The following is a 22,374-nucleotide window of genomic DNA, read 5'->3' on the forward strand; positions in this document are numbered from 1 at the left end:
GAGTGGATTCAAAATATTACTTCATTGTATTATCAAAAGCAAAACAGTGCTCAAATATAGCCCATCTGTTAAAGAATTGCAGCAAGTATTAGCCATTCAATAATTTCAGATCAAAGAATACATTCATCAATCTACAAAACCTTGTAGTGCCAAAAGAAATTCATATCTATAGGATAACTGCACTGCTTTTAACATTCAGAAAAAAAGAAATATGATACATTCTTCTTTGCATATACGGTAAACGGAAGCCAAAGCACTGCATTGCGTTCCTGAATATGTATGATAAAGAAAAGCGGCATCAATTTTTTTTTCTGCTGCTGCCGGTACCAAACATCTCATTCCTGTCAATAAACCGCTCAAGCAATTCCTTCTCTCGCATGACAATGCACTGATCCTCCTTCCCAAACCAGTCATACCGGCTCTTTGCTATGTAGTCGTAGACAGCATCTCTTAACGGGGCAGGAATGATTAGGAGAGAGCTCAATGCTGAGTATGGAAATGGTAAGTATGAAACTACCTTCAACGCAGCTGCACCATGTTGATAAAAAAGATTAACTGAACCGAGCTAAAACATACATGGAGGAGGAGATTGAACTGGTATAATACCAAACGAATGAATTATCAAAGATATTACAAAGAAATTCCCCCAATTTCATCTACATCTGAAGACAATCATAAATACCAAATAAAGTAGGACCATAGAATATGAATGACACAAAAAAACAAAACAGGTACCACAGTTTTTATTGTGTACCAGTCATGCTTCCTAAAAAAGAAAGAAAATTATCTGGACACCTTTGCCTTTTCTAAACTGCACACGTTTCTTCTTAATACATAGTTTTTTCCTTCGCCAAATTAAGAAGGTATTACAAAATACTCAGCAATTGAATTAAACTCATGCCAAACATTTTCTAGATTAAAATTGATTAATATAATGTAGAGATTGCTAACTAACCTGCCGAACCTTGGTAATATGCACCAAGCCCTTCAACAAAGAGAACCCGTCGACGTACGTCTTCTCGGTCAAGACCGATGAGCCGCAGGTACGGCTCAGCAGCCTTTGACTGGAGACAACAAAACTTGATCTTCTCGTATTTGTCAGTTTTTATTACCCACTTTACCCCTGTCAATGTTAATGTAATGCACATAAATCAGTTTTTATTACCCACTTTACCCATCTATTTCATTACAGAAAAAGGGAATTATATGAGTATCATAGTAGGGAACAAACCACGGTGGCAGAGATGGCAGACACCGTCATAGATGAGGACACGTGGCTGCAGGAGATTGGGCATAGCAGCGCCGGTAGAACCAGAAACGGGCATCACTGGATTCGGGAGATCGAGATCCTCGTCGGACTCCGCCCCGTCAGCCCCGACGGAGCTCCGGAAACTAGAGGCGAAGGTGGCGCGAGAGAGGCGAGATGAGATGGATATCAAGCTCACCTCCTGGAGGTAGTTTTGGTGGAGAACTCGACGGATCATGGCGCATTTCAGTCCCGGTCGGAGAAGTGAGAAGAAGAAGAGAGAAGCAGCGGAGTCGGTGGAGCGCTCTCTCTATTGAATTCAGATTCACTGCAATGCCTGACCGTGTAAATGAAATCTGAGTCGTCTGTTTTAATCTGGCACGAATCTTCAAAACTACCCCGTATTTCAAATAGGCACCGAATTAAATTTTTGGTTCTGCAACATTGTTTACGGGCCGGCCTACTGAGAAATCGGTAAAACACGGCCCGGTTAACCAACGAAAGCGTACTAGAAGGAAATCCAAATCTCACCGAAATAGTTCGGATCTTTTTAGATGGTAGAAAATCAAACATTCACATTTGAATGGTCCAAAATTTTTAGATTATATGATTTTCTACCAATTTAAAAAATAATATTAAGTTCTTAAAAAATATATATAAAATTTGATCGCTAAGTAGCAAGTATATTTTCTTTTTTTGAAGGTTAGCCTGAGCTAACAACTGTATTAAAAAATGCAAAAGTTTTTAACAACTCCACACACACTCACCTATACATTGTCAAGAATATATTGTAATATGTTTGAGTAAATGTTGGAGGTCAAGTCACCAAATTATTTAACATTCTTGATCTTTGTTATTACAATAAAAGATTTCTTCGGATTTCAAAGCCATGACTCACATAGAGAGAATATATTGTAATATATAAAAAAAAAATCGGATTTAGAAGGGTTATAATGAGCAATTTACAATTAAACACTATTTTATTGATTTATTCGTATGTTTCCATATACATAATCATAACAACTTTCTGAGAAGGCGTTTAATTTTATTGAACGCAAATGATGTATTGAATATACCAGAATCTTGGATCCTACAATTGCTCTATTGTAGTAATACTTGTATTAATATTAATGGTAAACTGTCTTCTTATTTTTTATGTCAACGGGAGGTCCGACAAGGTGACCCCCTTTCATCTTTTCTTTACTTGCTGGTTGGTGATGTCTTATGTAAGTTGTTTAACAGAGGTAGAGAAACTGGTCTTCTCCAGGGGCTTGGTCCTTGTTTAGCTAATGGGTATAGAGTTACTAACTGTTACTACGCCGACGACACAATCTTATTTTTGAAAGCTACATCTACTAATATTAAAACAACCCTTTGGACTATGTACTGTTTTGAAGCCATGTCAGGTATAAAAATTAACTTTCAAAAAACAGAATTAATTCCTCTTAACATTTCTCTCGCTAATGGGGCTATACTTGCAGATATATTTGGTTGTAAAGTTTCTAACCTGCCACTGAAATATTTAGGGGTGCCTTTAAGTAATAAGAAACTATCTACTGCTGACTGGAGTTGCATTATTGATAAGGTCACCAAAAAATTACAAGGTTGGGTGGAAAACTTGCTTTCTATCGGGGGTCGACTCACATTGGTAAATTCTGTCTTAACAGCTATTCCTTTATATATGCTTTCTCTTTATAAAATGCCGATCAAAGTTAGGCAACAACTTGATCGTATTCATCGCCGATTCTTATGGCAAGGTAATGCAGGACCGCGTAAGAAATTTTCTTTGATTAACTGGGATTTAGTTTGCTATCCTAAAGATTTTGGGGGATTTAGGAGTTAAAAATTTGCATCTCATGAATGTAGCTTTACTTCTTAAGTGGTGGTGGAAAATGATTAATCCCCACTATACTGGTTTATGGAAACAATTAATACAAGTTAAATATCATGTCTCTACCATACTTGCACAAATGTCACATTTTTGGAGAGAAGTTTGCAAATTACAACATATTGGACAACTGAGCTGTACTTTTCAGGTTGGAGATGGCCAAACAATTTGATTTTGGCTTGATACTTGGCACTCTGCATGTCCTTTAGCGATAACTTATCCTCAACTCTTTGAACTTTGCTCTAACCAATCTATTACTGTTAACCATGCTCTTGCTTCTCAAGGGACTCTTGTTACTTTTAAGAGATCCTTACATGGCATCCTCCTTTTAGAATGGTCTGAAATAACTACTCTCATGTCCTCTTATTCATTGAGTGACACAGCTGATTGTCCTCAATGGAAATGGGATGCCAAACAACAATTTACCACTGCTTCTTTATATAACTTTCTTGCATTTAGAGGTGTACATATTTCTTTTGCTAATATGTGGTGGATGGTACCAATTTTCTTGAAAATACAAATTTTTATGTGGTTACTGTTTCAAAATAAAATTCTTACCAAAGAGGTCCTTACTAGAAAAAAATGACAAGGAGATACCACATGCCTCTTTTGTAACTGTGCAATAGAATCCACCTTGCACCTTTTTCTGAAATGTCCATATGTCGCACAAATTTGATTCTGGATGGGCAAATTCTAAAACTTCTATGGAGATTGGACTTCTTTAGAACAAATCCTTCATTTAGCTCACACTTTAAACCCTAAACAAAAATAAGCTATGTTGATGGTGCTTAGTGCCATATGTTGGTGTATTTGGCGAACACGAAATGCTATCTGTTTTGATAATACTCCTTTACCTACAATTAGAAATATGCTTTTACTTATATGCTCTTTGTTGGATTATTGGACATGATACAAAAAATGGACTGTGAGGCCATTTACTGATGAGTGGATGCCCGAAGACTTGGATATGGTGCCTCTACAATCCCTCTCCCGTGTGCTTGCTCTTATGCCACCTATGCCACATGTACCACTGGTACCTGTTCTGATGAATGCATGAATTACTGCCCCTGTTCTTGGCTGTTATGCATTTTACCTTTATTTTCTGAGCATGAACTATTCTATGTTATAAATGAGGTCTTCCCTTCTGTGAGTGGCCCTCTGTTAATGCCTAAGGATAGGTGCACTTAGTTAGTTCCTGGAGTTTGTTTGGGCTAAACTTTCCTTTTTACTTGCAAACTCTTTTATGTTTTTGAACCTTTGTATTTTGCATATTATTCTAATGGAAGGGCTTATGCCTATTTTTCCAAAAAAATATACCAGAACCCTCCCGAAAAGTGTCTCATTCTTGTTGTGTTGGACAGTTCAAAGTATCTCTAGTGTCGTATCTCTTCCACTTAATGTATCTAGTGAATGATTACACATTTATCCGTCTATGCATCTTTCATTCAAGTCATTGTATGTGTGACTATTGGATTATATTGAGTTTGAACAATTTTGAGTTGAGTCCTAAGATAATCTTTTGAAGACTTCGGGGATACTGACACTTCATCAAAACATCATTATGGTTTATTTTACAGGTTTTGAAATTAAGAAACACGAACAAAAAAATATAAATCATCTTGGACGACTGAAGAGACTCCAATTCTGAGAGTATGGTTTTTATCATTCTCACTAAGATTAACCATCTCTGTTTAAAAATATTGTACAGGAAAAAGCTAAAGAATACAAAGCCACACGAGAATCGACAAAATTTTGATGGCAATTTTTTTTGAATGAAATTAAAGATTTGTTCCATCATAGCAGGAAGGCGAGTGATCTTAAAGATAAATTTGCAATTAGAGGAGATAAGAAAAGGAATGAGAAAATGGAACGAGGGCAGTAGAGAAGAAATTAAAAATGAGAGCTTTTTGTCACGTTTTTTATTTACTACTTGGTGATATAATATATAATTGTGGATTTTTTTTATATAAATAGAGTTAAGATGTCTCATTGATTTTGTATCTCATTTTTGCCTCCATATTCTCATCTTTGTTTTCAAAATTCCAATAAATAATTTGTAGTTTTGAATGTTCAACATAATCTCCATATTAAAATGTGTTTGGAGAACAAACTTTATACTTTTCGGAAATAGTTTACTATTTCTTTAGATAGGTACATATTCACTGTTTTTTGGATGGTTCAAAAATAATAAATTTGTGCATATCTACAAGAATAATATTTTTTATTTAAAAGTATAAAATTTGGTCTTCAAAATATGGAGATCATATTGGACGGTTCGGATTGCTTGTTTGTATTTTGAAAATAGATGAACACGAAAACAGTCATTTTAAACCCTACTCTTTTTATATATGTAAATAGTTTTTGGGTTGTAAGTCAATGAATTGCCCTTAATTAAGTTCATCAATTTAATTAGCTGCATTAAGCATTGTCAGAAAAGGAAATGCTTTTACTGGTAAAGAAAAGGGAGTCGGATCAGTTTTTTATGCATGAATAACCAGTTCGGTACCGTATTGGTACGAAATGAAGAGGAGACAGGAAGATGTGCATGTTTGCTACTGGAACCACATGCTTCTGGCAACAAAAGATTTAAACTCAGCTTTATTTTATTTTTCTGCAAAATAAATTGTTTTATTTTATCTTTATTTTCATTTTTTTGGTTTTTCTTATTTGCTTATAGCTCACCTGTTTTGAGCAACTTTTTCACATTTCACTTTTTAAATCATGTGAGAACAATCTCTGTAACCGCTAGCATTAATGAAATTTGGACTTCACCCATATTTTTCCTCAAAAAAATTAGCTGCCTTAAGCATCGAACAACTAACAGCTCGGAGCACAGGCTGACCTGTTGGAATTAATTTCAATTAATTACAACATATATGTGTTTATAGTGATATAAATATATATTGAATAATATACTGTCAAATATCTAATTAAACTCGTTATGAAGTGTTCAAATTAATTATTATTTATCAAGTTCAATATGTATCATGAGAAGTGGGGCCTTTAATCATAGAATGTGTATTAATAACTTTATGATTTAGTGATGGCCTAAATTATATAAAGTTTGGTAATAATACAATTATATTATTGATTTTTGAAAAATACAATTAAATATGACAATATTTTGTAAATAAGAAAATACTCAATTATAGACAAGTTCTGAATTTAGACCTGCTAAGGATCTAATAAAGAAATAGACTACATATCACTTCTTGAAATACAAAAGTGTCTTTTCCCGAAGGGATCTCTTATTTCTCTCTCTAATTACGTTACTCCTCTCTTTTATGTCTCTTCATCTCTCTCTCTAAAAGAACAGATATTGATCTTAAGTGATTGAGAAGGGATTTTTGGTAAAGAACTTGCGATTCGGGGTATCTCTCCTTGTGTAGAATAGAGTGCTGCCGCCTCTCTCGCTCTCTCCATCGGACTTGAGAGAAATTACTTGGAAATCTAGAGGCTTCCGGTGATTAACGGTGATTGTGTATCTCTGAAAGATCATGGCTATGGATCAAGGTAATTTAAAATTTTATATTAGAGTTCACTAGAGAATCATGGCAAATCTAAGGTTTATGAATTGCGGTATGATTTTGCATAATTAGACCTATCAATTAGTATCAGAGCCTACTCTAGTTGAACCGGTTAATTTCTACACAATCAATTTTTGTTAAAGATTTTGGAAATTAATTATTTTTTTTTTTTGTTTTAAGTTAGAGGCATAACTCTGTTTTCAAGTTTTGTGGCGCTACTCTGTTTTGGTTTTATGATTCAAATTAATCACGATATTCGAATCATAGTCAAAATCATTTGCGTCACTCCATTTTTGCAATCAATCATTGGACCAAGCCAATAAATATTTATGATTCCTGTGTCTTATTTTTGGGAAATTTTCGGATTATGATTTGTTCCGAATTATGAGTTGTTCTGATTTGTATTTGTTAGCACCCAAAAGATTTGTATTTAACAATTTAGTATTCCGCTGCCATTATTTTGACCACAACATAGGATGCAATAATTTTGGTTATTCGATTAAGTCATCAACTACAAATCTGTTAATTAAGCCAACAGACATCATCCGATTAGGTCAATAATTTGCTTATTCGGTTAAGCCAAATTTTGATATATATTTTTTTTATTTTTTGGATAATATTAAATTATTATGAAGGTTTCAGATTAAGATATATTTTAAAAATTATTGATAAAGGTATCATCATGTCAAAGTAAGCTCTCATACCGGCGTTACTCATTTACCAATTTATACACAGAAGATATACATATGATATTTGGTTATTTGACTGGTTCCAAAAGAAAAACAATAATCAAGTATTGTATGTGTATGCTTATGGTAATGAATGGAAAATAGTTATTAAGTTTTGGATATAATTAGTTAATTGGTCCAAAGGAATGTTGACTAATTGACATCAAATGGACTGTTATATTCAATTGCTACACCTATTTATCTTAGAATAATGATTGACTCCAAAGAGCACTCATTGTTCGAAGATACTTAGTTGATGGAATATGCCTTATTTTGATTTTTGATTTATTATGATTTGGTCATAATGATTCGTTCTTTGTGAATATTTTTCAGCAAAAATTATTGATCTTACAGTCAGCATCAATAATATTCTGATGCTGACAGGTTCTAATTACAAGGATTGGAAAGATAATCTTGAGATTATCCTTGGGTGCCTTGATTTGGACATAGCGTTGCAGGAGGCTAAACCACTTTTGCTTGTTGCTACTAGTTCTAAAAAGGAACAAACTGCACATGCACAGAAGATGAGGTCAAATCTCTTGTCTCCAGGTCATGCAAAAGACCATTCCTCAAAGTTTTAGGGGATCAGTTTCTGATTCCACTCTTGTTAAAGACTATCTTAAGGAACTTGAGCAGAGGTGTTGGTCCCAAAGGCACTTGGGGAGGGGGGGGGGGGGTGAATAGGGCATTTTTAAACTTTTAATCTAAGTTATAAGTCCCTAGTGTGTCTTAGAGTTATTATTGGCGAAAACTAGAATAACTTGGTTCTAAACTAAATTAATAAACAATAAAATAAAGAGTAGAGTTTAGAGACACTTGACATGAGAGTTGTTTACGGAGTTTGGTACTAACGCCTATGTCTCTGGGGTTCGCGATCTTCGAGATGCCTCGCCTTTCTTTATCTAATGAGAAAAGAATATAAGGTGGAACCGATGAGCCCTTACAATCTTTTGGAAAGTCACACGGTCCGAGCACGAAATCGGCTCACGAGTACTAAAGGCTCAAAGATAACAATTCGAGCAACAAAAGGCTCAAGGATTACAAGGTGATCAACAAGGCTAAAGGTAATAGTTGATTTGATCTCGCAGGATCACTCTAGGAGTTGTTGTATTGATTAAATAAACTTGAGATTGATTGTGAGTATTAAAGTTTGAGTGCACAAGCAATAACAACTTTCTCTAGATCTAAGAATACAAAATATTGAAGTTGGAGGCGGCTAGAGTTGTTTTCCAAACCGTGGTATAAGTTATATTTATAGAGAGCTGATAAAAATAAATTAAGTGGCATTGACCATTGCAACGGTACAGGGACTGTTACAACGGTAGGTTAATTTGAACATGTTTGGATTGAGGGAATCATAACGGTGGATTCAGTTGGCAACGGTAGATTGACCGTTGCAATGGTTCTCTCAACGGTAATATTTGGAATACCAATTGTCAGGTGACGGTTCTGATCAATTTAAACTATTTTTTTCACAGACTCAGCTGATGATTTATTTATTCTGTTGCAATGGTTCCTGTATCGTTGCAATGGTAGGCCTCACTTAGGTCATTCTTAAGCTTATATTATCAATTTTACATATTAAATATCCTTAATCTTGAGATGATGCTTCTGCTGTCCAATGTCTTGTGCTTCATGATTACATCCTTGATGTTGTATTATAATTTATTTATTCATCCTTGGTATGTAATTATTGAATCTTCAGTTGTCATGAACCTGCACAATGTCTCAAGAAGGAAAACTGTAAAATGCAATTTATATATGTTTTGCAAATGTAGTCAAACAGACAAGTAGATTATAGCACAAGCCAACAAGAAGTTCATTAGGAATGAGAAGACTGAAATAAACATTATTTTAAACAAACTATACACAATTAAGTACAATGGTAAGAGCATTATCAGGGAGTACATTCTTGAAATGATGCATACCGCTTCAAAATTGAAGGGACATAAGCTAGATATATTGGATGATATGCTAGTTTATTTGGCCCTTAACTCTCTTCCTGTCTCATTTGGATAGTTCAAGGTGAGTTACAACTATCATAAGGACTCATGAACAATTAATGAACTCATCTCGCACTATGTTCAGGAGAAAGAGATGTCGAAGTCGGACAAGAGCGAAAGCGCAAACATTGCTTCTCTAAGGGAAAAGAGAAACAGAAACGTAAGACCAATTCAGATGGTGCAACTACAAGTTCGTAGAAAATGCCCATTAAAGACAAGAAACCAGTTACCGGATCGGAGTCGAATAAAGAAAGGAAGAAGGGTTGTTTCTTCTGTGGATTTGAAGGGCATGTGAAGAAAGATTGTACCAATTATCACGCATGGCGTGTCAAGAAAGGTACTAATTTTTCATTTGTTTGTACATAAGTTAATGCAGTTTCAGTTTCAATAGGCACATGGTGGATATATTTGGGTGCAACTATTCACATTTCTATGCCTATGCAGGGTTGCCGAAATTACCGGAAGCCAAGTGATGGTGAAAGATACATCTATGTGGGTGATGAAAATAAGGCATAAGTTGAAGCTATAGGCATTTTAGATTACTTTTGAAAACTGGATTGTATTTGGATTTGTTTGATACTTTTGTTGTACCGTCTTTTAGGCGGAACTTAATTTATGTTTCTGCATTGGACAAATTAGGCTTTACTTGTTTATTTGGAGATGAAAAGTTTGGTTTGTATCAAAACTTCAATTTGGTTGCTTCTGGTTTTCAATATGTTTTGGATAATCTTTATGCTTTAGATACTATTTGCTTCTTATAATGAGATCTTGAACAATGAAAGTCGAAACGTTAGACATAAATTAACACATCAGGATTCAGCTGCACTTTGACATAAGCGTTTAGTGTGGGATTGTTGAAATTAATTTCAATTAATTACAACATATATAGACTGTCAAATATCTAATTAGATCCCTTATGAAGTGATCAAATTAAGCATTATTTATCAGGTTCAATATGTGCAATGAGAAGTTGGGTCTTTAATGTATAGAATGCATATTAATAACTTTATGTTTTAGTGATGGTCTAAATTATATGAAGTTTGGTAATAATACAATTATGCTACTGATCTATGGAGAACACAATTAAGTATGACAATATTTTGTAAATAAGGAAATACTCAATTATAGGCAAGTAAAAATGAACAAGTAAAACCTAATTACTGGTCTCTGAAGAGTTATCGAAGTTACCGTGATTGTGTTTCTCTGAAAGATCATGACTATGGACCAAAGTAATCTAAAATTTCATATTAAAGTTGACATGAGAATTGTGACAAATTTAGAATTTATAAATTGCGGTATTGTTTTGCATAATTAAACCTATCAATTCGACCAAGCCCAACCCAATCCCTAGTTTTCTATCAAGAGAAAGAAAGAATACAGACACAGTCGTACAGACAGACTCACTCCATCAGCTGCTTCGCGTCATCCGAATCCGTATCCCTTAAGTAACTCAAATTTTGAGTTTGGATCTGAACCGTCCGATCAGAATCCAGGCCGATGTGTAATGCACGGGGCCGTTTCAATATTCATGCCAAAGCAGAGATCAACGGTCCAGATCGAAAAACAAAATTTGAGATACCTCAGTTGTTATGAATTCGCCTCATCCTCGCGGACTCGCCTCTTCTTTCTTACAACAAAGCTCAGACGCTTCTATTAAAAAAAAAAATGGCGCTTTCTCTAAACATTACATATCCACTTCTTCCCCAACTTTGCATTCTCGCTCGGGGCACACTTCCTTTCCTACCTCAACCCTCATCTTCACTCTATTCTTCTCCATCTCCCCTGCCGACCTTGCGTAATTCCTCTAAAAGGATCTTCTGTGCCAATTCTACAGGGGAAGAGCCAAACGATGGATTTGATAGCGTGCCTGAAGAGGATGAGATTGAAGATCAAGAGCAAGAGGAAGAGAAGGAGCACGATAATAGATGCTCTGAGACCGGTGCTGCTGGTTCATCATACGAAGAGGATCTTATTAGAGGTTTTCTTTCCTCAATTCTTCTTTTACATTTTTATTTTTAAGCAATACAGTTAAGGTTCAGGGTTTATCCCGTTAATTCACTGCAGCAATGTGTTACCTGCTTCAGTGCTAGCTTTTGTGTAATCTTATTTGTGGTAAGCTTAATTTAGGTGCATTAGTATTCTTTGTCATCCAATAATGCATTCGGATTCAAATTGATTTCATAATCTAACTATATTACTGGGTTGATGTGTTTTTTAGAGTTTTTCTATATTTAAATCTAAATACTGTAATACAGTTGTTGAAAATGGACTGTTAAAGGAGTTCTAGATTCAGGAAATATAAACAAAATAGAGGAGTTGTTATTTAAGTACGGTCTAGAATTTTTTTGAAATTCAATATAAATACCAGTGTCTTTTGTTTTAAAAAGGCTGAGACTCGATTCCCTTTTTTTTCCGGTGTGATTGTGCAGAAGTTGAGCAGCTCTTGACGCCAGAAGAGAGGGCTATTTTGGACATGAATAAAACCCCCAATCTAAATAAAATCTCGACGGTAAAGTATTTTTATACAGATCCGATACTGTTCTAGGCTTCTAGCTCTTGTATTACAATGCCCAAATTAAAGGCTAAATTGAAGCACCACTACATTTAATTTATATCGTTCATTTTCTTCTAGTACAGCCAAAGTGGAATCCACTACACACTTTTGCATTAGCAATCCAAATACCGCTAATGGATAAACTACTTGAGAGTGGCATTGACATTAATTCTGTTGACAAGGTAATCTTTTCTGTCTTTTCCTTTTAATTAACAAATCATAAATTGTATCTAGTCCTTACGGTCATATGTCATTATACACAGGATGGTGTCACTCCTTTACACAAGGCAGTGATGGGCAAAAAGGAGGCTGTAATTAGCCATCTTCTAAGAAAGCGTGCAAACCCCCATGTCAGAGATAGAGTGAGAACAAACAAAATTTCTTATATTTCGGCACTCTTTGTCTATAAAACTTTATTATTTTTTATCATGGTTTCAGGATGGTGCCACACCGCTGCATTATGCTGTTCAAGTCGGCGCTTTGCAAACCGTTAAGTTGTTGATCAAGTATAAAGTTGATGTCAATGTTGCCGATAACGTAAGTTTGACATGTAATACACACCTTAGGTTTTGTTTCTTATAAAGCTTGGATCTTTCTTATAACTTTGTTTAACACAGGAGGGATGGACACCGCTGCATTTGGCCATTCAAGGCAGAAATCGAGATATAGCGAAAGTTTTGCTAGTCAATGGTGCAGATAGAACGAGAAGGAATCAGGTTGACTTGAGAACTCTGATTTTTGTTATTACCTATTTTCGGAGTGGGCGATAATTCCTTTTAAGAAATATGCTATATAATTACAGGATGGCAAGACACCTTTAGATTTGAGCTTATGTTATGGTAAAGATTTCAAGTCCTACGATCTAACAAGCCTTCTAAAGCTTGTTCCAGCAAACCGGGATCCATGATGCAACTGGATAGAGACAAAGAATTGAAATGATTTCCTAGTTAGCTAAGGAGGAAATTAAAAATGCTATTGCAAGAACAGTTTATTAGTAAGGAGGAAATTAAAAATGATTTCCTAGTTAGCTGAGCAGCAAGCATTACAGAAAAATGATATTGCAATGCCGCTATCACGCATATGGAGTAATCTAGTGAAGTCAGACTGGTATAAATTAATATCAAAATCGTTAGTGAGCTTGACATTTTTCTCTGGCAGATAGCAAAATGATTAATGTAATTCAATATAAATGTGGGATTCAGTAACATTATTTCCTCTATAATTAACTCGTGCATCTGTAGCCTAAATTATGAGAGCTTCTGGTAACTTTAGTACAGCTGTGATTTTTCTGGTCCTTTTTTTGTATAAATAAAAAATATTTTAGCAAAGTGAATCAGTACCAAGTGCAAGAGTGCTGTTGTATGCGTTATTTTGCTTTTCTACATGACTTGGATAGCAAAAATTTACATCAATAATAGTATCAGGTGATTTTTATATAAAATAAATAGCATTAGCAAATTGACACCAACAAAATTGGATGTGCAGCTACCCACATTTCCAGACTCGAAATTCAAGTCAGCTATTCAACTACAAACTCAAACAACAATAAAGAAGAAAGGGCAAAATTAACACTAAAACCAACCTACATCAGCAAGCACACCTGTAACAACAAACAGTAAATCTAATTCAAAAATATGGGCATTCAACAAGTCACAAGCTAATCTTCCTTCGACGTCACGCGCCGATAAATCGCCATGAAAGTCTGGCCTTCATTCCTCGCCACCTTCTGCCCCTCCTCAGTAGCTGATGTCAGCAATTTCACGACAGGATCCTTCTTGATCTCCTCTTCTCCGACTGCCTCAAACAACGGGTGCTTTTCCAAGCAGGATTTCATCCAGTCCCCCAACTCCTCCACGTCGGTCACTGTGTATATAATCCCCCCCACTTCCATCACGTATGCGTACTCGTCGAGAAGCTGAACGCTTACCACGCGCCGGCGGTGGTTCTTCTCCTTGAAATGCGGATCAGGAAACAAAAAGAACATTTTCGAAAGCTGGCCCTTCTCAAAGTAGTTTGGTATGTATTTCATGGAGTTGGTACGGACGACTGAGATGTTGTTGTATTGACCTGGGTTTGTGGCTCTCAGCCCTTCTATCCTGTCTTTGACATACTCTGTCACCTACACACATATATATATTCATCAAAATTCTGAACACATTATGTTCCGCATTTTCTGTATTTGAAAATAACACTCAAATATTTTTGAGGTGATTGCAAATTGCATGTGATAGTTAGGGGTGTCTGATGAGAAATAACATTTAGCATTTTCGTAAAAAGAAATAAAATTAACCCCTGAACCTGATGAGCTGCTTCATTTTGCAAGGTGGGGGGGGGGGGATGGGGGGTTTAAACTAAGGCAAGAGGGGGTCACAAGTTGAATTCCATGCATAGCATCTTGTTTATGAAGCCATTGGCCGAGGGCCCAAGATCACACGAAAAATTCAGGCATGTTAGTTTTGCTTGAATTAACCATCTTTGAAATGTTTAGGGTTTAACACAAGTAAAAAATTGAGGGGAAACTATTTGCTAGCGGAATCAGTAGGGTTTACTACTGACTATATATATACTTGTTGTCAGCTGAAAAAACAAAGAACCATTAGCCATCTTGTAAAAAATAGGGGAATTTCATGTATATCCCTCAAAAACTTGAAATTACGTATTTACCTCTCTAAAATCACGTATTTACCCTACTAAATTTAAAAAATCCACAAATTTACCCATTTTATCGTCTTTTATTTTAAAATTCATTTTAAATGTCTAAAGTACCCATTTGATCCTTTATTAAGAAATATTAAAAATAAGTAGCATGTTTAAGAATGACATTCTTCTAAATTCTAATACATGCTACATATTTTTCATATTTTTCTTAAAAAAATAATTAGTAGGGTTTTGGTACTAACAATATATACTTGTGGTCAATTGGAAAAAAAGAAGGAAAAGAGAAGAAAGAATGCCTTGTCCCTGAGCTCCATTCCGATCATAAGAGTGTCTGGGAACAAAGGAGATAAGGAGACGAGCATCCCGCCAAATCCGCAACCGACATCGGCAAATCGAACCTTGGGCTTTGGAGTGGGGAAGAAGTGGGGGTAGTGAGAAGAGTAATCGACTTCGGAGGGGCAGATGGGAACGGGGAAGTGGGAGTCGCTAAGAGGGTTGCTGTGTGCTCTCGCTCTGTAGAAACGCTTTCTCGGCAGCCGCGCCGACGACATGGCACCGCCTACACTTGACTTTGATTTGCGCGAGACTGAGACGAGACGAGACGAGACGAGACGACGGAAGAGAAGTGTCGGGACTGCTGTTTCTGGGCTGGGTACTTACATTTAATTTTATTTTGGTTTAGCTGTTCAGAGCCCGGCCCAACAGACTGGCCCGATTCTGACATTCAGAAAGAGGAATGGGTTAAAGATCATCAGACTCAACAACTTTCGGAGCAAGAGCTGTAAAGTGATCAAGTTCGTCCGATCTAAACCTACCGGTCCTTATTTATTTAAAATTTGAGTAGTGATAAAATTTCTAAATAGATGCTGGCTAATAATTTAGTGTCCCTACGGCAGATAAACAAGCTAAGCTACGCCATCCAAATTTGAAATTACGTCAGGGGAACCTTTTGAACGGTGTAATACAGATGGGCATGTGCGTACATCTTAATTTCTGCCGAAGTTTACAATTGAAGCATTAAAGACTTAGGTAGGCTAGCTTGAATATTAGAATCCACAATTAGATATATTACTGAGACAACAACTCATTGGCTATGCCTATATCTTATGAGTTTATGACCTAACTATTGTCAGCTATTACAGCGGATATCTTGCTTATTTTTTTCTCAACTTTTAAAAACTACATAATTAAATGGGGGAATTTCACGTATACCTCTCAAAAACTTCAAAATTACGTATTTCTCCCTCTAAACTTCAAAATTACGTATTTCTCCCTCTAAACTTCAAAATTATGTATTCCCTCTTTAAACTTCAAAACTTCACAAATTTACCCATTTTATTGTCTGTTATATTAAAACTCAATCTAAATTTATAAAATGCCCATTTTACACTTTATTAAAATCGTAAAATGCTCATCGGACTCAAATTTGAATCTGAAGGGTTTCTCTACCGTCTGAACTGTTTTAAGATCCGTGCGTGTTGGATTTGCATGAATCTTAAAGGGAACACGCAAGTATATTGAAATGAAGTGCACATATCTTAATGCGATGTGTGCGGATTGAAAATGCTTTAAGATTCTTGCGTGCTACATCAACACGAATCTTGAAAAGAATGCGCACACATATTTAAGCAACACACACGTATCTTAATGCGATGCGTGTTGATCGGACAGTAAAGTAACTCTTCAAATTCAAATTTCAGCCCGATGGTCGTTTTGTGTTTTTAATGAAGAGTAAAATAGGTATTTTGTAAATTTAAAATGAGTTTTAATATAAAAGACAATAAAATGATAAATTTGTGAGTTTTTTTATGTTTAGAGAGGCAAATACGTAATTTCAAAGTTTAGAGGGGAATATATGTAATTTTGAAGTTTTTGAGGGGTATTCGTGAAATTCCCCCTAATTAAAAAGGCAACAAGTTAGGGCTGTAAACGAATCAAACCGAATTGAACTTACTCTAGTTTGAGTTTGAGTTTAAATAAGATTCAAATCGAACTAATTTCGGATCTAATTAATTGCAAACTATTAATTTTTCGAATCGAAATCAATTGAATTACGAAATACAATTTTCTTTGGCAGCCATAGTTATACTGGTAGTTTATGTATTATTTTTCTTCTCGCGGAACAAAATTCACACAGTTTCATTTTACCTTTCACGAATTCACACTAATGGATTATGGGCTAGTTCAAGACTTCCTTACCTTTTACGTTGCTGGATTGATTCAAATCACGGCATGTACCTAGTCAAATGAAACTTATTCTATTGTTAATTTATTATGTTGTTGAAACATTTTTCTATTATAAGTTACCATTATATTAACAATTTTGAGTCGTGATATGAGTTTGGTTCCTACATTATTAAAGATTAATAGTTGAATCCATTAGTTACATTATTTGAGATTCGAACCTAAATAGTCCGCGAATCAATTTCGAACAAATTTATCCAGTTTGAGTTTGATTTGAATAAGATTTGAACCGACCTGATTTGATTTGTTTCAGAACAAACTAATTTTAAATCGAATTAAACTCAAATCAAACTCAAATCGAATCACGAACTATGAATTTTTTTGCAATTCCTAGCAACAACTATACTATGTTTAGGATTTAGATTTCCTGGTTTTTCTATCTTTGTTGTTAAAGGTTTATTAGCATGCAATTCTGTTAAATCTGTGATGATGTAAGGCTAAGGGTGGCAATGAATCTAACCGAATTGAACTTACCCTAGTTTGAGTTTGAATAAGATTCGAATCGAACTGAGTTTGCGCGCTTTGTTTTGAGTCAAACTAATTTCGAATCAAATTAATTGCGAACTACATATTTTTTGAATCGAAGTCAATCAAATTACGAACTACAAATTTTTTTGGCAGCCCCAGTTATACCTGTAGTTTATGCATTAGTTTTCTTCTCGCAGAACAAAATTTATACTGTTTTCTTTTACTTTTCACGAATTCACACTAATGGATTATGGGTCAGTTCAAGATTTCCTTACCTTTTACGCTACTGGATTGATTAAAATCACGGCATGGACCTAGTCAAATGGAACTTATTCCATTATTAATGTGTTACACTGCTGAAACATTTTCTTATTGTAAGTTATCATTATATTAACAATTTTGAGCTGTGATATAAGTTTGGTTCCTACATTATTAAAGATTAATGGTTAAATCCAAGTTATATTATTTGAGATTTGAACCTAAATAGTTCGTGAATCAATTTCGAACAAATTATATACAGTTTGAGTTTGATTTGAATAAGATTTGAACCGAACTGATTTAATTTATTTCAGAACGAACTAATTTCAAATCGAACTAAACTCAAATCAAATTCAAATCGAATCACGAACTATGAATTTTTTTGCCACTCCTATTTAATGAATTTTTTTCATAAACCATAATTAATAAATCGAAAATTAGGAAACTAATATGATGATTTTTTTTTTGAAAAACCATAAGGACTGTATGGTCCCTACGGTCTCCAAAATTGCATTTCTCCAGACCGTAGGGACCATACGATCTTACCATTTTTTTAATTTTATAAAACAAAATTTTTTTAATTTTTTTAATTTTTTGTATTAAAATATTAGAAATATTGAATATATTTATTTGAAAATAGATGAAATATAATATCATTTGATTTATTAGAAAGACTGCAAAAAATAACCCGGATCAATATTTTTGAGGTCAGATTTTTCGTGGCTGTAAGAAAAATTAATATATTTCTTTATGTGTTATTGGAAAAAAAATAAAAATGCTTAGATTCTGAGTTATTGATCCCTGTTCAAAAGTCACTTCTAGGTAATCCAGAAAATACTGTGATCCTTCTAGGACATTTAATTTATAAAAAGTTGTATCTATTTTGAGAATTCTTTTTGAATAACAATCATTAAATAACTTAAAATTTTTTTTTTTTTTTTCAAAAATAGATACAACTTTTCATAAATTAAATGTACTAGAAGGATCACAATATTTTATGAATTACCTAGAAGTGACTTTTGAACCGGGATCAATAACTCAGAATCTAAGCATTTTTATTTTTTTTCCAATAACACATAAAGAAATATATTAATTTTTCTTACAGCCGCGAAAAATTTGACCTCAAAAATATTGATCCAGGTTATTTTTTGCAGTCTTTATAATAAATCAAATGATATTATATTTCATCTATTTTCAAATAAATATATTAAATATTTCTAATATTTTAATACAAAAAATAAAAAAAATGGTAAGACCGTATGGTCCCTACGGTTTGGAGAAATGCAATTTTGGAGACCGTAGGGACCATACGGTCCTTATAATTTTTCAAAAAAAAAAAATCATCATATTGGTTTTCTAATTTTTGATTTATTAATTATGGTTTATGAAAAAAGTTCCCTATTTAAGGCTACTTTGATGTAATACAAGGCCTAAGGGCATTTCTCGGAAAAAAAGAAAAAGAAAAAAGAAAAATAAAAGAAAGCAACAGCTGAACTAATTAATTTAGCTTCCCCCGTGGCGCTCTTGATCTCTCCTTGATATCACCAAAAGAAGCCTCCACCTCTGGCTCTTCAATTCAAGCTCTGTTTGACCACTGTTAAAAATGCCTTTTTTACATGCATACCCCGGTTGATACAAGGATTAGCACAAGTGTAAGATGACCAGATAATATAATTTAAAATTAGACTAAATAGTAGAATATTATCAACAAATATAGAAAAAGCTATGGTTTTATTATTGTGAGGACCTACTTAAACATATCTACAAAAATTATTTATTGAAGTTAATTATGGTATAAGTAAATTACTTTATGTCATACCTTATTTAAGGTAATTGGATGGATACGTATGCAACTTTGCTTAATTTATAATATCTTATTTTTTATGGTGTCACTAGGTCGGAAACAATAGAGGAAGTTACAAGAAATTGACAGCCTTGTATGAAAAACCGTACTAGCCTTTTTCAATAAAATACAAGAGAATGGCGCAAACGGGGAATTCACGAGGTGGAGTGTGGACAGAACCACTAGGCTTTTTAATCCCCGTGCTCCCCTTTAATTTAGATTACCCCCACAAGCTCATTTTCTCATGGATTTATTACAAGTCTCCCAATAGCGGCCCAGCAGCGATATACAGCGTAATACTTTGTACCTTTTTAGGAAGTGATTCAATTTTTAAAAGTTTTGATGTTTAATTGGAAGGAATACAATTAAATTTTAAATAACTATTAATTAACTTTTTTTTCATAACAAAATTAATTAATCTGATATATATAAATTGTTAAATAGTAAATACCATAGATGTTATGGCCACGTTTCAGTTTCTTGCTTGTTTGGATCATCAGTATGAGGTGTATGCTGCCAGTTGTATTCTGGTAGTTGGACTCTTTTAATTATCTTTTCCTATTAATGGAATGGACTTTGCTTCTTTTAATTATATATATATATATATATATATATATATATATGGCATGGCTAAATTGCTGCCGGCAGCATTTCAGCGGAGGTGCTGCCGGGGCAATATCATAATTTCTAATGTCCAAACAACAAATCCAAACCGTTAGATGTTTAATCTATATTATAATATACTTGGAGACCAAATTTTACATTTTTTGGAATTTTTTTACTATTTATTAAACTGGTTTGAAAACCACTGATTTTAGTAAAAATATTCCAAAAAATGTAAAATTTGATCTCCAAGTAGATTATAATATATATTAAACATCTAACGGTTTGGATTTGTTGTTTGGACATCAGAAAATAAAAAAAGCCCCGGCAGCACCTCCGACTAAAATGATGCCGACCGCAATTTAGCCGTGCCATATATATATTTGAATATGCTAGCATGCTATGCGTAGCATAGAGTACCTCAGTGCAATGGCTCAATATTCGACTTTTCAAAATTCTAACGGTCGATTCGAACCGTTCATCTTGTTTTCCATATTAATATATGTTTGGAGACCAAATTTTATATTTTTTGGAATTTTTTTACAATTTTTTTAGATTTATTGAAAATCACTCTTTTGAGCAAATTTGGACTATAAAAAACAGCAATTTTCAATAAATCTAAAACAATAGTAAAAAAATTCCAAAAAATGTAAAATTTGGTCTCCAAACACATATTAATATGGAGAACAAGATGAACGGTTCGGATCGACCATTTGGATCTTGAAAAGTCAAATATTGAGCCGTTGCACGGAGGCCCTCTATGCTACGCGTAGCATGCTAGCAGGTTCCTATATATATATAGAGAGAGTAAGGCTACGTTACATCGCGAATTAAACAGGTTATTTTAATTCGCACTCATATCTCTAGTTTCGAAGTCCAAATAGCCGATCCAAACCGTTAGATGTTTAATCTATATTAAAATGTGCTTGGAGACCAAATTTTATATTTTTTGAATTTTTTTTACTATTTATTAAGATAGTTTGAAAATCGTTGTTTTTTTTACTATTTATTAAGATGCAGAATTTTAATAAAAACAACGATTTCCAAACCATCTTAATAAATAGTAAAAAAATTCCAAAAAATATAAAATTTGGTCTCTAAGCACATTTTAATATAGATTAAAGATTAAACATCTAATGGTTTGGATCGATTATTTGGACTTCGAAACTATAGATATGAGCGCGAATTAAAACAACCCGTTTAATTCGCGAAGCAGCCACCGTTGGATCAACCATTATATTAGCATTGTATCATCTTGAAGTGTTCGATGGATAAAACATTGGTGATGCCAATAAACTCCACTTTTATTAAATTTTTAGTATGTATGTGTTGCAGAGTTTTGATTGGTAATTTTACTCGAGGCCCCATACCAAAAGAGGACAACGGTTGGCAGGGAATGCAAGAGAGCTAGAGATCGACCAGATTTCTGCAAAAAACTGTGTATATATTCATAATTTGTATTGGAGTCATTTGCTGAATAAGCCAACAAATTTTCAAGGACCATTGTTGCATGCAACTTGGACCAGGCATGATATGGGAATCTTGATGGACCAATTAATGCTGCCATTTCTTCAAATAATATCATATAGCTAGAACTTCTACTGTTGTTGCAATTTGTACATTTTTCACCTATCTCATGTAATTAATTTGTAAGTTTATCATCTGCATGCAGTCGCTTAGGAATATAACAAGCTAGATCTCGCTGTTGTGATTGTATATGTCACAACACGGTATATATATATTGTTCTCTGTCATCGCATGCTTACTGCTCAGGTATGAGCAAAGTTAGACTGTGATGTGTTCACCAAAAAAGTTTGATGATAACAACTTCAAAAATATATCGAATCGGTTTTAAACGACAAATTTAAATCGTTGAAATCCATGTATTTTTATAAGTGATGCATGTAAATGTAAAATTTTGAAAATTTTGAATTCATTTACTGGCGAGCCCTGCAGTTAATTAATTTGTTGGATGGGTCCATTTACATTATGAAAAACTGGAGACAGATAGGATAGGACTCAGATCCCAAGAGTACAACAGTACAACTACAAATCTACAATGCATCAATGATAGAGAGAGTAATAAGTAATAACTAATAAGAAAGAGGGTGTTTTTTGGAAATCGGGAAATTAGATAATTAGTCCGTTAGTAAATACTAGGAACTGAATTGGGTCTTTACGAGGCACTGCCATAGTGCCATGCACTGCTATTTGACTAAGATCCGTGTCAGACCATACCCGTATCAATTGCCTAATTTGACCGGGTATACTATCACTATGGATTTCGAATATATAATACCCAATGGACCGGGTTAATTTGCGTCGGATCAGGATCCAACAGCATTTTAGATGGT

At 34.2% G+C, this 22,374-nt stretch overlaps 3 protein-coding genes across 3 annotated transcripts; 1 reads left to right on the forward strand and 2 right to left on the reverse strand.

The window, feature by feature from the left end:
• Positions 1-164: 164 nt before the first annotated feature.
• On the reverse strand, positions 165-1,550 carry LOC144568462 (Putative thiol-disulfide oxidoreductase DCC). Its single transcript, XM_078318821.1, has 3 exons — positions 1,232-1,550; positions 956-1,123; positions 165-528 (listed from the first exon to the last, which is right to left on the reverse strand). The coding sequence occupies exons 1-3, from the start codon at positions 1,482-1,484 to the stop codon at positions 299-301; spliced, it is 651 nt and encodes a 216-aa protein (XP_078174947.1). The 5' UTR covers positions 1,485-1,550; the 3' UTR covers positions 165-298.
• A 9,481-nt stretch (positions 1,551-11,031) lies between these two features.
• On the forward strand, positions 11,032-13,241 carry EMB506 (Ankyrin repeat family protein). The gene is made up of 7 exons (XM_078318771.1): positions 11,032-11,370; positions 11,822-11,901; positions 12,030-12,128; positions 12,210-12,308; positions 12,385-12,483; positions 12,564-12,662; positions 12,749-13,241. The coding sequence occupies exons 1-7, from the start codon at positions 11,058-11,060 to the stop codon at positions 12,851-12,853; spliced, it is 894 nt and encodes a 297-aa protein (XP_078174897.1). The 5' UTR covers positions 11,032-11,057; the 3' UTR covers positions 12,854-13,241.
• A 120-nt stretch (positions 13,242-13,361) lies between these two features.
• Positions 13,362-15,234, reverse strand: LOC144568421 (tRNA (guanine-N-7) methyltransferase). Its single transcript, XM_078318772.1, has 2 exons — positions 14,901-15,234; positions 13,362-14,065 (listed from the first exon to the last, which is right to left on the reverse strand). Exons 1-2 carry the CDS (start codon positions 15,153-15,155, stop codon positions 13,604-13,606), a joined length of 717 nt encoding a protein of 238 aa, XP_078174898.1. The 5' UTR covers positions 15,156-15,234; the 3' UTR covers positions 13,362-13,603.
• Between the last annotated feature and the right edge of the window lie 7,140 nt (positions 15,235-22,374).

Source organism: Carex rostrata, chromosome 17 (genome assembly GCF_964058835.1).
Source record: "Carex rostrata chromosome 17, lpCarRost1.2, whole genome shotgun sequence".
Classification (NCBI taxonomy): domain Eukaryota; kingdom Viridiplantae; phylum Streptophyta; class Magnoliopsida; order Poales; family Cyperaceae; genus Carex; species Carex rostrata.